The 16,497-nt window shown below is 45.5% G+C and overlaps 1 protein-coding gene across 8 annotated transcripts in view; it reads right to left on the bottom strand.

Annotated features, from left to right (window-relative positions):
- The window catches only part of IL15RA (interleukin 15 receptor subunit alpha), a 45,244-nt gene that overhangs the window by 5,735 nt on the left and 23,012 nt on the right, over nt 1-16,497 (bottom strand). For 2 of the 8 annotated variants that reach the window (XM_061435776.1, XM_061435778.1), the window contains 4 exons: nt 14,579-14,770; nt 13,978-14,010; nt 5,862-5,934; nt 600-3,762 (listed from right to left, as the gene is read on the bottom strand). In XM_061435776.1, coding sequence (XP_061291760.1) covers nt 3,579-3,762; nt 5,862-5,934; nt 13,978-14,010; nt 14,579-14,770 — 482 coding nt within the window. In that variant the 3' untranslated portion in view covers nt 600-3,578. Of the gene's footprint in view, nt 1-599; nt 3,763-5,861; nt 5,935-13,977; nt 14,011-14,578; nt 14,771-16,497 lie in introns of those variants that run through there. The other 6 variants (XM_061435780.1, XM_061435782.1, XM_061435781.1 and 3 more) reach the window with 4 other exon arrangements.

Genomic DNA, 16,497 nt, shown 5'->3' with positions numbered 1-16,497 from the left:
GTGCAGAGCAGACCTGCCTGGCTGAGCCCAGTCAGCCCCCAAGGGCAGCAAGCAGTAGTGGTCTGGAGCTGCTTCTGGGGAGGCCCGACACGTGGTGACAGGTCGAAGGAGGCGGCATCACATCGGGTCCACCTGCAGGACCCTCCCGGTTGGCTGAGTCGAGGCTTCCAGGTCGGATGGGAAGTGGTGGTTTTGGAGAACTCACAGTTGGCCTGTGCATGGGCACAGGTGTGAGGGGATGGGAACGAGTCCTGATGCAACAGAAGAAGGGCACCGGAGACCCCACGTGCACTCCTTTGCCCTCCCGGGTAGGTTGCTGTGGTCTCCGTGATGACGCCTCACTTCTGGGCACCTGGTGTCCGCCCAGGCCAGCCCTCTGGGATCAGTTGCTGTCTGCATGTAGAAACGGGGGACATGTAGAACTCGAGGTGCTCGGAGACGTCGGAGAAGGATAGGCAGCTGGGTGCTGAGTGTCCCCAGGTTACCTCTTTTTAACTCTGCCTGAGAACCAGCTCTCAGAACATTTGACCTTATTTTGATTTTATTATTTGGAATATTTTAATTAACCTATTTTTTTCTTTTATATAGATTGTGAAGAATTATGGACTTTGAGAATTTATTAAAGGGATGATTTAAAATGGGCTACAGAAATCATAGGCACCCATAGGGTCTTAGCCTGAGATACATTGTGTGATCGTTCATTCAGTCGTGTCCGACTCTTTGTGACCCCATGGACTGTAGCCCGCCAGGCTCGTCTGTCCATGGGATCTCCTAGGCAGGAATACTGGAGTGGGTTGCCATTTCCTTCTCCAATGGAATCTTTTAGTTTGTTGATCTAGCATCTGTTAATGACCTTCAGGGCAGTGTGTCAGTCTCTGAGAGAATTCAAAGATGAACACATAGTTCTTTCCAAGATGTTCACTGCGTGATGGATGCATTCTGGGGCCTTGGTATGTTTTGGCATTATAGAGGTTGTTTAAACCTTCCCCTAGAAGGACTGCACCAGCTGGTAAAAGAATTCATTTTATCCCTTGGACTGGAAAAATTAAAAAAGCCCTCATTGAATGAGTGATTGATCTGTCCCTACCCAAGCCCTCTTGGCCCTTTTAGACCGCAGCTCCACCCAGCCCTGCTCGCTGCTATGTCTAGATCTAACTTTTGACATATAATTCACCCAGCTTGAACTTGGTTGGTGCTTGGTGGACAGCAGACTTCGTGCTGGACATGAGTCAGGTGATTCCACAGCATCACATCACTCACTCTCCCCAGGAGGATGTGCATAAATCCATGAGCTAGCCCTGTGACCCAGCCTTCTTCCATCCCATGCTGCTGCTGCTGCTAAGTCGCTTCTGTCGTGTTCGACTCTGTGTGACCCCAGAGAAGGCAGCCCACCAGGCTCCCCCGTCCCTGGGATTCTCCAGGCAAGAACACTGGAGTGAGTTGCCATTTCTTTCTCCAATGTAGGAAAGTGAAAAGTGAAAGTGAAGTTGCTCAGTCGTGTCCGACTCCTAGCGACCCCATGGACTGCAGCCCACCAGGCTCCCCTGTCCCTGGGATTCTCCAGGCAAGAACGCTGGAGTGGGTTGCCATTTCCTTCTCCAATGCATGAAAGTGAAGTCACTCAGTCGTCTCCGACTCTTATAGAAACCTTTCGAATCCCTGGCTCCACTGAACCTGTGCCTTTTTGTTGATGTTGTTCCTGTTAAATAAGTTTTAAAAATAACAAGGGTCGTGCACTTAAAAATTCTTGTAAAGAACAAACTGGGTCCAAGCATTAATAACTCTAGAAACTTAGGGACAAACAGCTGTAGAGAGAAACAAAAAAGTGTAGGTAACCAGTGTATGTAAGGATAAAAGAAAGTAAAAGTGAAGTCACTCAGTCGTGTCCGACTCTTTGTGACTCTGTGAACTGTAGCCCACCAGGCTCCTCTGTCCATGGGATTCTCCAGGCAAGGATATTGGAGTGGGTTGCCATTTCCTTTTCCAGGGGATCTTCCCGACCCAGGGATTGAACCCAGGTCTCCCGCATTGCAGGCAGACACTTTAACTTCTGATCCACCAGCTGCTGCTGCTATGTAAGGATAACCAGATAACCAAGTGTATGTAAGGCTCAGCTCGAGTGTTAGCAGTGTTCCCTGCTCATTGAAAGAGACAGTGAATATGGTACATCTCTGAAATCCCCAACACCAGCTATTTAGCATTCCCACCCTTTCTTCCTTCACTCTTTTTTTAAAATTAATTAATTTATTTTAATTGGAGGCTAATTACAATATTGTAGTGGTTTTTGCCATACATTGACCTGAATCAGCCTTGGGTATACATGTGTTCCCCATCCTGAAACCCCCCCTCCCACCTCCCTCCCCATCCCATCTCTCAGGGTCATCCCAGTTCACCAGCCCTGATGAAGGCATCTAAATTCATGACCTGAAGAAATTCACAAGAAGGAACACTGAGAGCCCCAGCAGCGGGTGGACTGGTTGCTCTGCCTCCAGTCCACCTCCCCGTCCCGGCTACCCTGGCCATGTGATGGGGCGGCTGACACCTGGTTTACAGTCCCGCCCCTGTACCTGCCCCCATCCGACTCTGTGCAGACTCTGCATGAGTAAATGGGCAAGTCACTTCTCTAGGTCTCAGTTTTCCCATCTGTAAAATGAAGAGCTGGGACAAGGCCCATGATTTTATAAACAAACATAAACACCAAAGGAGGAAAGAACACAGGAACAGCGTGTGCAGCAGACACGCACGTGCTTCTCACGTAGAAATGCTACCGGAAATTCTCCAAAGCCACAGTCTGACTCGGCTGCAGGCAAGACTTTTTCCTTCTTTCAGAAAAGCTGACCTCAGTCATGCGGGACTCTGCATTCCTGATCTCCTTTTTTTCTTTCTGGTACATTTCTCGTCAGTGATTCTTTCAGTGCCATCTTTTTTTTTTTTTAATTGAAAATAGACATTTTATATTGCTTGTACAAGGAACAAATTTCAAAATACAAATCTGACAATACATAGATATAAAAGACAAGAATATAAATATAAATGCACATCTATAGAAAAACGTCACCAAGTTTTCTTCTTTCTGAATCCTTAAATCTAGAGGAGCCACTAGGCACAGTCTCTCTGCTCCCTTTCCATGCATGCACAGCACCTGGCCTAGAGAAGGTTTTACGAGTTGAAATGCTGGTGTCATCCTTGTTAACACCTCCCAATCCAGGAGGAGTCTTGTAGCTCACTTGGAGCCTCGGGTGTGTTTCTTCTCTTTGTAACCTGCTGGTCAGGCTGAGGAATGGGATTGAATCGAGTGGACAAGCTGTCCTGAATAAATGTCATGATGAAATAAAAGCCCTGATAGGAAGCCCTGAGGCCTTCACTCCCTCCCGGGTAACTGTTGACGGCTGGGACTTTGGGAACTGGGCCTTATGCCCAGGGCGGGCAGGCAAGGCAGGCGGATGGCGGGCATCTGTCCTGAGCCCAGAGAACCCACCGGTAAGGGCGATGCTGGACCTGGGCCGTCGGTAAGATGAAGGCCGGATGTTTCCTCACCCTGGGGGTCTTTCCCCTGGGGCCAGCGCCCCAAGTCTTCCCTAGGTCCTCTCTGACTGGGGAAGAGCTGGGCCTTCACTGCGGCCGCTGCTGGCCTCAGCGTCCCCGGAGCCTCCTAGGCCATGCGGGTGGATTTCTGTGTCCTCCCCTCTGGCATCGGCCCCCGTGGTCATTGGCACACTCTCCATGCTCTCCATCTCAACACCGGGTGTCTGGTGGGCTCGCCTGGAAAGCAGGATAATTGACAGAGAAGATTGTGTCAACAAACAGTTCCTTTTGGACACTCTGATGGAGAGCACCTAGACTGCCTCCACTCACAGGCGGTCTTTAGGTCTTATTTTGCATTTCACCCCTTTGTCCACCAAGTTTTACCAGCACTGTGGGGGCAGCTCCCCCCGCCTTGCCAACCCCCTGCCAAAAGGCAGTGGTTCCAGTGCCAGGTGCCATGGGAGGAGTGAGTGACGAGGAGCCTGGCCAAGCCAGCATTGGCAGTCCTGATAAAAGTGATGTAGTGGTTATAAAGCTCACTCAGTCATGTCCGACTCTCTGCAACCCCATGAGCTGTAGCCTACGGGGCTGCGCTGTCCATTGGATTTTCCAGGCAACGGTACTGGAATGAGTTGCCATTTCCTTCTCCAGGGGATCTTCCCAACCCAGGGATAGGACCCAGGTCTCCCGCATTGTACACAGAGACTTTACCATCTGAGCCACCAGGTAAGCCCTGACATTTATTTAGTAAATGTTAAATAAACAAATATAATAATCAGTTCTTGAGAAGCCAGGAGTAGGGGATGCAGAGAATCTTCATCCCACGCCTCCCCACCTGTCACTGGAAGTGTGTTTTAGGTCCTGAGTATGCGGACCTGTGGATTACAGTCTGCCTCCTGAGAAGAAGCAAGTTTCAGGACATCGTAGAGTCAACACTCAAGCTCCTTGGAGTGAGGCCTAAACTATAAATCAGAACTCTAGGCCAGTTTATAAAACCAATTTTCTAAAACCCAATTTGTCGAATCACTAATCTACCTAATAACCCATTTGCAAATTAATCAGCTTATGGAAAGAATCAGCTCACCACATGCCCAAGTAGCAATGTTTAGCATGTTTACCAATTCTTAAAGATCCATTCATGACTCGTACCATAAATACAGCCAGTGAATATTGCTGTATTCCTTTTAGGAGCATATTTATTGGCCATATTTATCAAATTTACAAATTCTTTTTAAGAATATATTTTTAATGTCTTCTTTAAAAAGATTGTATATTTATTCTTTTTTAATATAATCAATGAATATATTCTATCTCCTAAGAATAATTCTATATACATTTTATGTAGAAATTATTTAACCGTAATGATATTCTTAAAATCCTTTTAAAAGTAATTTTCTATTTTGCAAATATTTTAGCATTTAGGGGGATTTTTTGATGAATTTTTAAGTAAAATATCAGCTTTCTTTTCTTGATTTCTAGACTATGAAGTTTGGGGTATTTCTTTTTGCATAGGGTGATATTAATAGCTTTTAAAGATGTGTGTGAATATTTTGATGGCTGTTTTATATTTTGGCTTTGCAGTGCCATTTCGTGGAATATTCATTTTGTCAAAGTTAGGCTCGAAGAGTGGTATAATCTTTATATTGATATAATATTTAGGAAGAAATTTTTGTGACTAGTGATTGAAAGTTTAGTTTCAACACACCTGATATGTCTGGAACAGCCATATCACTATGGAATGGTAAAATACTGGTCACCAGCTGATGGAAGTACAGAATTAAGGCTAATATGCTATTTAAGGCTTTTATGAAGAAATGGTAAAAATGCCTAAAGATTAGAAAAATAAAAGCTGAAATTTCAGCAAGTGGCAGAAACAGTCTTGCTGAAATATAGAATTTCTAGTATTAGAAATGCCAAGGCCAACACGTATAAGCCTATTTATGGGGACATGTGCCCGTATTTAACAAGTACATTCAAGAAGAACAATCCGTAAATATATCATACAAATTGCACGTCCATCACATCGGTTACTTGGCACATTCTTTCCCTCTGAATTGGCTTTTGGTGAATTGGCCCCATGCCGTCCATTCATTTCTGGCTGCCCAGATTCTGACCAGTGACCTGCAGGCTGCCTTTGGACAGTGAAGGGAACAGGCCTGACTCAGTGACCACTTGGCCTGGACACCCCTTTTGCCCAGCACAGAGTGGGTGGGAGCACTCACACCTCCAGCCAGGAAAGGGTCTTCCTTGGCAAGGGCAGAGCCAGGTCATCAGATGCAACCCTGCTCTTGGGGGAGGAAGCATCTTGTCCAGCATGGGTCTCCTGTGCTACTCACCTTGACCACAGGCAACGTCCCAGAAGAAACACCAGGCATACTACAAAGAGCACGGTGACCGTTGAGACGGCTGCTGGAAAGAGAGCAGAATGAGTCGGCACCCTGCTCAAAGTCCCAGCGTTTCTGAGCCTGAAAATTCTGTACAGTTTACGCTTCTGCAGGGAGATCCAGATGCCTTCCCAACCAGCTCACAGTTACTAACAGATCCTGAGATCCACGCTGTTCTGTCTGTTCTATATCAGGGCAGAGAAGACACTCCTTTCCCGGCAGCACAGCCACAGTGGTTGTTTGGGAGTTGTTAGGGAGGGTGGGACCTTCACGTGGATGCAAGAGGGCTGGGCCCAGGAGCAGGTGAAACAATGCTCTTTTTAAAACACTTGTATCCATCAGAAGCTCCCAGCAGATTTGGCCATTTTGCTTTAATATTGTGAAATCTCCCTGCAAAAATCACCAACGTGCCCTGCGTCTAAGATGACAATCTGGGGCTTCCCTGGTGACTCAGTGGTAAAGAATTCACTTGCCAGTGCAGGAGACATGGGTTTGATCCTTGGTCTGGGAACATCCCACTTGCTGTGGAGCACCTGGGCCCAAGTACCCCAACTACTGAGCCTGTGCTCTAGAGCCCGGGAGCCAGAACTACTGAAGCCCGTGCAGGCCCTAGAACCCGTACTCCATGAGGAGGAAAGCCACTACAACGAGAAGCCTGAGCACTGCAACTAGAGAAAGTGCACACAGCAGTGAAGACCCATCACAGCCAAAAATAAACTAAATTTTAAAAAATTTAAGGTGACAACCTGAACAACTGTGGACCCAGGAGTCTCACTGTGGCCCAGGAGGCATATTGATCACCTGGAGCCTTGAGCTTTTCAGACCTGTGCCTAGACAGACAGCCACAGCTGTGTGTGCAAGGACTTGGCCTTCAACTAGAACTGTCCTCAAAAACAGCTAGAGATAGGATGAGGGAACATACCCAGATTTCTACAGGCTAGAAGAGGAAACGGGTGATGTGTAACGGAAGCTTCAGAGAAGACCATTCCTTTTGACTCTAATTTCACTTCTAGAAATGTATTCTAAGAAAAGGGGAAATGCATACACAGGAGTAGTCACTAAAGCATTGTTTAAAATAATTTTTTTTAAATATTAATCTAACTCTCTTATCAGTAGACAGTTAAATGAAATGTGGCATACCCATACAATGGAGTATTATTCAGCTTTTCAAAACTTTGAAATCTACATTTGTTAACACAGAAAGATGTCTACAAAGTCTTAAGTGAAAAAGCTGGTTGAGATAAAAATAAATAAAAGAATTTCCAGTAAGCCACGTATGTGTCCATATACACAAAATAGTCTTGAAGAATATATGCCAAGTATTAAGTAATTCTTTGGGCTTGTAGATAACTTTATTTTCTTTTTTAAAAAGTTTGCATTTTCCCCCACCCCCAATCTTTTTGCAATGACGCTCCAATCAGAAGAGACACTAAAGTTACAAAAACAAGACTACTTTTATTTACCTAAGTAAATAAAACTTAGAAAAGCTATTCCAAAAGAATAAGAGAAAACATGAGAAATTAGTGAACGTTGTTCTGAGCTTCTAAATTTAACATTAATCATCATTATGACTAAAAGACAAATTTCTTAGCAGAGATGTCTTACCCTCCAGTAAACTATTCCTTCACGTTGACTAATCAGGTTGGCATGCATTTACTGTCCACGGAGAGATTTATTGGAAAAGGCGAGCTAGTGTTAACTCTAGTTCCACTTTCACAGTGCTGCTTCCTGTTTCTAACTGAGAATAGAAGCTGCGGACTCAGACTCAAGTACAAAGAGGGGTCCTGAGCCAATGATATGACAAAGCAATCTGAATTCAGCCCCTGGAACTCAGACAGTTGGTTCCTTCCCCAGTTATTTCCAGGCAAATGTAGTAAAGAAATTGAAACAAGAATCACCAAATTTAGTAAAGAGATTGAAACCAGAATCGCCAAAACAGTGGATTAATAAATCAACTGTCATGTTTTCCAACCTTTTATGTTTCCTAGCAGGCTGCGTGGGTTGGAGAAAGAGGAAAAGAGATCTGATGAGACAGAGAAGGGAGGAGGATTAGCTTGAGAGAGGAAGCAGAAGATGGTTATTGCACAGGCCAGAAGGCAGGAGCCCCTGCCTGGCCTTCAGCCTACGGTGATGTTGGGTCTGCAGTGGAGAAGACAGCCGAGGTGGCCAGTGGACCATGTTCAGTGTGGGTGAAGGAGTCCTCTGTAACCACAGTGAGGTACCACCTCATGCCAGTCAGAATGGCCACCATCAACAAGTCGACAGAGAATACTAATTCGTGCCCCCAGTGTTCATAGCAGCACTGTTTTCCAAGTCAAGACATGGAAACAACCCAAATGTCCGCAAACAGCTGCATGGATAAAGAGGTGGTATTTATGTACAGTGTAACATTGCTCAGCCATAAAAAACAATGAAATTCTATCATTTGCAGCAGTGTGGATGGGCCTAGAGTATATTATGCTTAGTGAAATAGGTCAGAGAAAGAGAAATACTGTATGATATCACTTATATGTGGAATCTAACAAGTAACACAAATGAATGTATATGTAAAACGGGAACAGACACAGAGAAAACAAACTTGTGGTTACCAAAGGAAAGAGGGAAGAGAGGGGGGCAAATCAGAGATAGGGAATTAGCAGATATAAACCACCATACACAAAATAGATGAGCAATAAAGATATACTGTGCAGCAGAAGGGCTTACAGACAATTATCTTGTAATAACATGAATGGAGGGAGTATAATCTACAAAAATGCTGCACACCTGAAACTAACATATTGTTGTAAATCAACTATACTTCAGTTTTTGTTTTTTTTTTATTTTTTTTTATCATCTATTGGTAGCTGGCTATTCTTTTTTTTTTTTTTTTAACTTTACAATATTGTATTGGTTTTGTCATATATCAACATGAATCCGCCACAGGTATACACGTGTTCCCCATCCTGAACCCCCCTCCCACCTCCCTCCCCGTACCATCCCTCTGGGTCATCCCAGTGCACCAGCCCCAAGCATCCAGTATCGTGCATCGAACCTGGACTGGCGACTCGTTTCGCATATGATATTATACGTGTTTCAATGCCATGAATGGATGGAGTGTAATCTACAAAAATGCTGCACACCTGAAACTAACATATTGTAAATCAATTATATTTCAGTTTTTAAAAAGTGTTCTCTGTGCATATCCAGGGAATCATCATTTCTTGGCAGTACCTTCAAACTAGCTCAGGCAGACGGTAGGGTCTCTGACATGCTGTGTGCCTGCATTCGCTGAAAGCAGTTATGAAATGAGAATGTCAACACCTTAGTCCCTGCCAATGGTTTCTCTTTTGTGTCTTCCTATACTGAGCACATAGGAAGTGCTGGGTTCAGAGTGGGTAATCAATAAATGATTAATTGATGGAATTAAACCATTAAACTTCTGCAAGCTAAAGAACTGGAAAAGATCAGTTTTCATTCCAATCCCAAAAAAGGGCAATGCCAAGGAATGATCAAACTACAGTACAACTGCACTCATTTCACATGCTAGCAAGGTAATGCTCAAAATCCTGCAAGCTAGGCTTCAACAGTACCTGAATCAAGAACTTCCAGATGTACAAGCTGGATTTAGAAAAGGCAGAGGAACCAGAGATCAAATTGCCAACATCCGTTGGATCATAGAAAAAGCAAGAGAATTCCAGAACATCTGCTTTATTGACTACGCTAAAGCCTTTGACCGTGTGGATCACAACAAACTGTGAAAAATTCTTAAAGAGATGGGAATACCAGACCACCTTACCTGTCTCCTGAGAAATCTGTATGTAGGTCAAGAAGCAACAGTTAGAACCAGACATGGAACAACAGACTGGTTCCAAATAGGCAAAGGAGTACGTCAAGGCTGTATATTGTCACCCTGCTTATTTAACTTATATGCAGAGTACATCATGTGAAATGCTGGGCTGGATGAAGCACAAGCTGGAATCAAGATTGCCGGGAGAAATATCAATAACCTCAGATATGCAGATGGCACCACCCTTATGGCAGAAAGTGAAGAGGAACTAAAGAGCCTCTTGATGAAAGTGAAAGGGAAGAGTGAAAAATCTGGCTTAAAACTCAACATTCAAAAAACTAAGATCATGGCATCTGGTCCCATCACTTCATGGCAAATAGATGGGGAAACAATGTAAATAGTGACAGACTTTATTTTCTTGGGCCTGAAAATTATTGTGGATGGTGACTGCAGCTATGAAATTAAAAAGCACTGCTCCTTGGAAGAAAAGCTGTGACCAACCTAGACAGCATATTGAAAAGCAGAGCCATCACTTTGCCGACAAAGGTCCATCTAGTCAAAGCTATGGTTTTTCCAGTGGTCATGTATGGATGTGAGAATTAGACCACAAAGAGAGCTGAGTGCTGAAGAATTGATGCTTTTGAACCGTAGTGTTAGAGAAGACTCTTGAGAGTCTCTTGGACTGCCAGGAGATCAAACCATTCAACCCTAAAGGAAATCAACCCTGAATATTCATTGGAAGAATTGATGCTGAAGCTGAAGCTCCAGTACTTTGACCACCTGATGAGAAGAGTCGACTCATTGGAAAAGACCCTGATGCTGGGAAAGGTTGAAGGTGGGAGGAGAAGGGAATGACAGAGGATGAGATGGTTGGATGGCATCACTGACTCAAGGGACATGAATTTGAGCAATCTCTGGGAGATAGTGAAGGATAGGGAAGCTTGGCATGCTGCAGTCCATGGGGTCACAAAAAGTTGGACACAACTGAGAGACTGAACTGAACTGCAGCTGAAGGACGTGTAAAGTGCCATTTGCTTTTTAATGAGAAATCTGCATGTTGTTGCAGCTTAGGACCATGTCTGGCACAAGATGGGACCTCAATTTGTATCATTTGAACAGACAAATGATATGATATAGAAGTAGCTCCCTTTAAAGGCTGAGCATGTAAACTGCAGCAGATGTACTTTTGCTCTGAGAGATGGAGGTATAATACAGTCTGAAAGACGAACCCTTCCCCTCGGGTGCACTAAATGGATATGGCAGTGTAAACGCCGTCGTAGCTGACATTCTATCCTTTCATTTCACAACCAGGAATCTTCAAAAATAGCCTAGGTAAGGAGCAGAGACAGACATTGGAATCATCGAATAAGGTTATTGATTACAAAACAAGGCTGCCAAGTGAGTGCATAGATATAGAAGATAGTGAAATGAGGACCATTTCCCTCAACATGTATTAAAATGTTAGAGCCCTCAAACTCCAATGAGTATTTGCTCCCTCGCTTATGGAACATTTACTATTTACCATTTTGTTGCACGAAAAGAGCCACTTTTAAAAGTTGTGAAAGGGACTTCCCTGGCAGTCCAGGTTCAGTCACTGGTCGGGGAGCTAAGACCCCACATCCCTCAGGGCCAAAAACCCAAAACATAAAACAGAAGCAATATTGTAACAAATTCAATTAAGACTTTAAAATGGTCCACATCAAAAAATATCTTTAAATACATAAAAGTCATGATAATCATTTACATGATTCATTTTTTAAGAACTGATATTGGTAATACCAGTGGACTGATTAAAACATTAATATCTACTGAGCAACTGCTATGGTAAAGCATTATTTATATCATCTTCCAAAGATGATCAATCAGTGGCTTATTGCTGCAGAAATAGGAGCCCCTACCGACGCCCAAGGTGCCATGAGTGTCCCTGCCTCTTGTAACTGGCGGGGCACACTCCTAGGGCCCAGGTGGCTGGGACTGTGTGTGACAGACATACTTTGGAGAAACTGTTCATCACTAAGTGTTTCTAGACACCTACCCACTCCAGTGTTCTTGCCTGGAGAATCCCAGGGACGGGGGAGCCTGATGGGCTGCCGTCTATGGGGTCGCACAGAGTCGGACACGACTGAAGCGACTTAGCAGCAGCAGCAGCAGCAGCAGCAGGGTTTTAGTTTTAATTCCTATCTTTTTAGCTGATAAAACTTAAATGGATCTCATTTTCATGTCTTTGCTGACTAGGCCTGTCTTATAGTTAGTGTCTACATTAAGCAGTCTGGAAGAAAAGAAATCTTATTCATGCCACATAAAAGATTTAAAGTTTGTTTTTTTTTTTTAATCTCTGTATTTCCACAGTTCCTTGAGCAGAGCTATCTTTGCCTATTGTAGGTATTCAGTTAATGTTTATTATCTGGCATTTTAGAATAAGGGAGAGAATTTTTGATATTTTAATCCAGTGAAAGTCATGAACTGGAAAGAAATACAGATTAGATGTCATAATAAAATAGTTTGGAAATCCACTTTGGAAAAAAATGGCCCTCAAATTTTGTAGGATTTTTTTTCTTTCAGATATACTTGTACATGGGCTTCCCAGCTGGCTCAGTGGTAAAGAATCCACTTGCCACTGCAGGAGATGCAAGAGACTGGGGGGTTCAATCCCTGGGTCGGGAAGATCCCCTGGAGAAGGAAATGGCAACCCACTCCAGTATTCTTGCCTGGGAAATCTCATGGACAGAGGAGCCTGGCATGAAGTCACAAGAGTCACACATGACTTAGGGACTAAACCAGCGCCACCACCATCCTTGCACGTGTGTGAAGCGATATAAGGTTTTCCAGTTAGTCCTCCTTTGTTACGTAGCCCAAGAATGTAAGCAACCCCAAGGCCCAGTAGGGGTTTTGGCTAGATAAATTTTGGCAAATCCATATATTAGAATATCCTGAGCTGTTGGAAAGAATGAGGTGGTTTTTTCGTCTATTGATATGAAAAAATTTCCAAGACATACCATTAGGTAAAGACAAGATGCAGAATAGTGAAAATAATACACCTACCTGTATCGTGTATCTTCTACATGCTATTTACAGATTGACTCTCTCTGAAGGATACCCTGAAATCTAGTAGCAGGAATTCCTGCCTGCCTGCAGGGGGACTTTCAGTCAGAGATGGGCTTTTTACCGTACAGCCTTTTATAACTTTTAATTGTTAAGCCCTGGGCAAATATTAACAGTTCAAGAAAATGACTAAAAAAATGTAAAAGTCTGTAGAAAGATTAATGTAATATGTGACATAAGGAGAAAAATTTGGTCAGCTCTCTGACTTACTGGCCACCTCTTAAATGATAAACATACTTTTGTTTCCACATCGTTGTCATTAAATGCCACAGTTTTTCCATGAAAACACTCTCCAGAGAGCCTTTTAAAAATATCTTGCACTGGCATATGTTTTGATCATTCTTAAAACCATTCTAATCAACTAAATGCAAAAACGACCAAAGCCACTTGGTTTTTTTCCCAGAACACACTTGATGCAGATAAAATATAACTACAAAAACTTGAATCATTCTCTAGCCAGGAAACTTGTGAATAGAAATTAGAAATTAATTTTTGCCTGCATTGAAATTATAGTTTTTTTTAATCACTGAAAACTTGCATTTCTCCCGGCTTCTGTTTCCTTGCATTTCTTGCATTTCTCCCTGCTTCTGTTTCCTCCCCTCTCCTTTTTTCTCTCTCTCTTCCCTTCCTCTCTGTCTTTCATTCTTGCAAGCACTTTTCCATTTTCCTCCTTATACTCTCTGGGACTTTCTCTCTCTCCCAGCCTTAAAGTCATGTGTCTTCTGTAAAGATGCCTTTTAGACCAAGGATGAGAACTTCTCGCTGTTGAGTGTATAATGCTAACTCCCTGTGAAAGATAAGTGCGTCTCATGGCAGAATATCATTTAATCATGTTAACTGGTTTTCCAGTGGGTCCTGAATGAGTCTAGCCCCCAGTTAGTAGGCCTGAACAGCTGCACGAGGGGGCCCTGTGGTGCACCGACGCTGGCTTCTGTACCGATCGCCTGACAGTGAGAACCTACCAACATTAAGATAAATAGCCAACCTAGAATTCTGCACACACTGTAAACAGCACAATCATGTAACTCATCTACACGGAAACACTTCTGAGAGTGAAAGGGGCAGCTGTTGGTGACCACACTGGAAGAGCAGGCGTAAGTCAGGACCTTCCAGCACCCTGGCACTGAGGTCCCCTGAACATAGACACCACCACTTGATGCAGATAAAATATAACTACAAAGGACCAAGGAAAATACTCACCGGTCACAACTCTGGGATTGTTCTGATATGCACCTGCAGGGAAGAGATTACAGCTCAGTTATTGCCACGGTCCTGAAGGCACTAATTTCTCTAAGCAGGAGAACTCCTGGACAGTTTGGCTCTCATATTAAAGCCTTGAGAGATTCACAGCCGGCAAAATCAGACTAACTTTAGCACAGAACCAGGATCACTTGTTTCCATGCTGAGCCATGCTTAGGAATCAGAGGCACATTTACAGAACATGCAGATTACCCAGAGAGCATGCCCCCATCCCTCACACCGTGATTCCAGATGGCAGAAAGCTTCCTCTGTCCTCCCATGTCAGGAGGAGGCAGATCTTAATCAGATTCTCAGCAAAGGCTCTGCCATGCAACTTAATGTGGGGCAAGACAGTTCTCTCCCCTCTGAAGCAGGGTGGAGCATAGAGCACAGGCCAGAGCGAGAAGGCTGTGGCAGAGAGCAGGAGGCAGAGGGTCACGCAGTCATCCTGATTTTGGATTGGATGGTGTGATGTGATCGGCCTACTCTGGATCTGCACCCGCGTCTCAGAAACAGCCCCCGGGAGCTGCGCTGTCCTCCAGCAGGCAAAGCCAGCACTAACCAGGCGTGTCCTGCAAGGCCGGGTATGTGTGTTCCGGAGCCTTGGCTGCTGTCTGAGCTGGGACGTAGGTGGTCTCCTTACTGACTACCCCTGTGGTTCCCACAGGAGGAGCTGTGGATGGCAGCCTGGAGCCTGGTCCAGTAGCTGGCCTTGTGGCCACTTTGGTGTCTGACTTGGAAGTAAGATCTGGCTCTGCAGGGGAGTGCAAGACATGGATAATGAAAACATTGAGAACAGTGTCTTTTCTCAGCTTCAGAAGAGAGTGGACCAGCACCTCCCGTGAACCCACCCCGGCCAGCCCTCTCCCAGCAAACTCCTCCACAGCTCTGGGAGAAGATCCCTTGAGTGGGCAACATCTTCGTCAGTTCCGAATGGCCAAGAGGCTTTTGTGGACACTAGTGGATTTATGACTATTTATCATGGGCCACATAAGCTAACAATCTCAAAGGTTTGAGTAGAATCAGGCACTGGAGAAGTGGTTACCAGGAGACCCAGCTCAGACAAATGGAACTGGAGATTTCCCTGGTTGTCCATTGGATAAGTATCCACCTGCCAATGCAGCGAACAGGGGGTTCGACCCCTGGTCTGGAAAGATCCCTCATGCTGTGGAGCAACGAAGCCAGTGCACCACAACTGCTGAGCCTGTGCTCTAGAGCCCACCAGCCTCAACTACTGAGTCCATGCTCTGCAACAAGAGAAGCCACGGCAGTGAGAAGCCTGAGCCCTACAACTAGAGTAACCCCCGCCCACCACAGCTAGATAGAGCCCTCACACAGCGGTGAAGAACCAGTGCACCCAAAAAATGAATGAATAAAAATAGTTAAGAAAAGAGGAACTGTACTTGCCAAAGACATCAGGACGCTAATTTTAGTTTACTTTGTACATACTTGCACGAAACTTTTGAAATAAGGGGAACCTGGGATTCAGCCCATCTGACCTTTCGTGAGTGGACCTGAGGGATGCGTCCTGGCTCGGCGCCCATCTCTGGGAGGCGGCTGAGCCACCTGCCTTGCGTTGAGGTCCTTGACCTCCTGTCCCTCACCGGCCAGCAGCTGCTGCAACCTGTAGGCTGCAGTGCACAACCCTGCTGTTCTGTTTCCGTGGTGAGTGGGTCTTCCAGGGTGATAATACAGTCCTGATGAGCCCAGCCCTGGAGGGGAAGCTGTGACCACACATTCCGGGTTATCCGGCCCCTGGTTAGGGCCTCTGCTCCACACTCTCCCAGCCACGTGCGCCGGAGGAGTCACTGTGCCCTTTCACCCTCTGTCGGCACCTCATAGGGCCTAGGCGCTCTGCAGACCATGCTTCCCCTGACTTGGAGCAGGCCCATGAGGTGCCCTGGCCACAGCACCCACCCTGGAGGTTACACTCACACCTGAGATTTCCCTGCATGGCTGCAATCTGCCAAGTGCTTGGGGCATGAAGGCCAGGCTGAGGGAGGTCCCTCAAGCCAGGTGTGACTCGGGTCAAAGGGGTTGTGGGCACCCCAGCCTCTTCTTCCTGTTTGTCATTGGCTCAGTAACTGGAAGGAAACCCTTGCTCCACCCCTCCACCTTCCCTTCAGTGATGGTGCTCAGCCCTGGCCCCCTGAGGGTCGCAGGAGAGCTTCTGGAACTCCAGTAACCAGGTGCTCCCCATCCACCCAGAGTTCCAGATCTCAGAGAGCATCCTCAGTTAAGAACTGGCTCTCTGGGGAGGCAGCCCGAGAAGCGCTGTCAACCACTGTGGGATGGCTGCGCCTGGAGGGAAAGGAGGAGACGGGGCCAGGAGAAGCCTGGCACTGGGGCTTCCCTGATGGCTCAGTGGTAAAGAAGCCACCTGCCGACGCAGGAGACGCAGGTTTGATCCCCGGCCCAGGAAGCTCCCACATGCCGCAGGGAAACTAAACCTAGACTCCACAACTAGTGAGCCAGCGCACT

The sequence above is a fragment of the Bos javanicus genome, chromosome 13, assembly GCF_032452875.1.
Source record: "Bos javanicus breed banteng chromosome 13, ARS-OSU_banteng_1.0, whole genome shotgun sequence".
NCBI lineage: Eukaryota > Metazoa > Chordata > Mammalia > Artiodactyla > Bovidae > Bos > Bos javanicus.
This window is presented reverse-complemented; position numbering and strand designations above follow the sequence as displayed.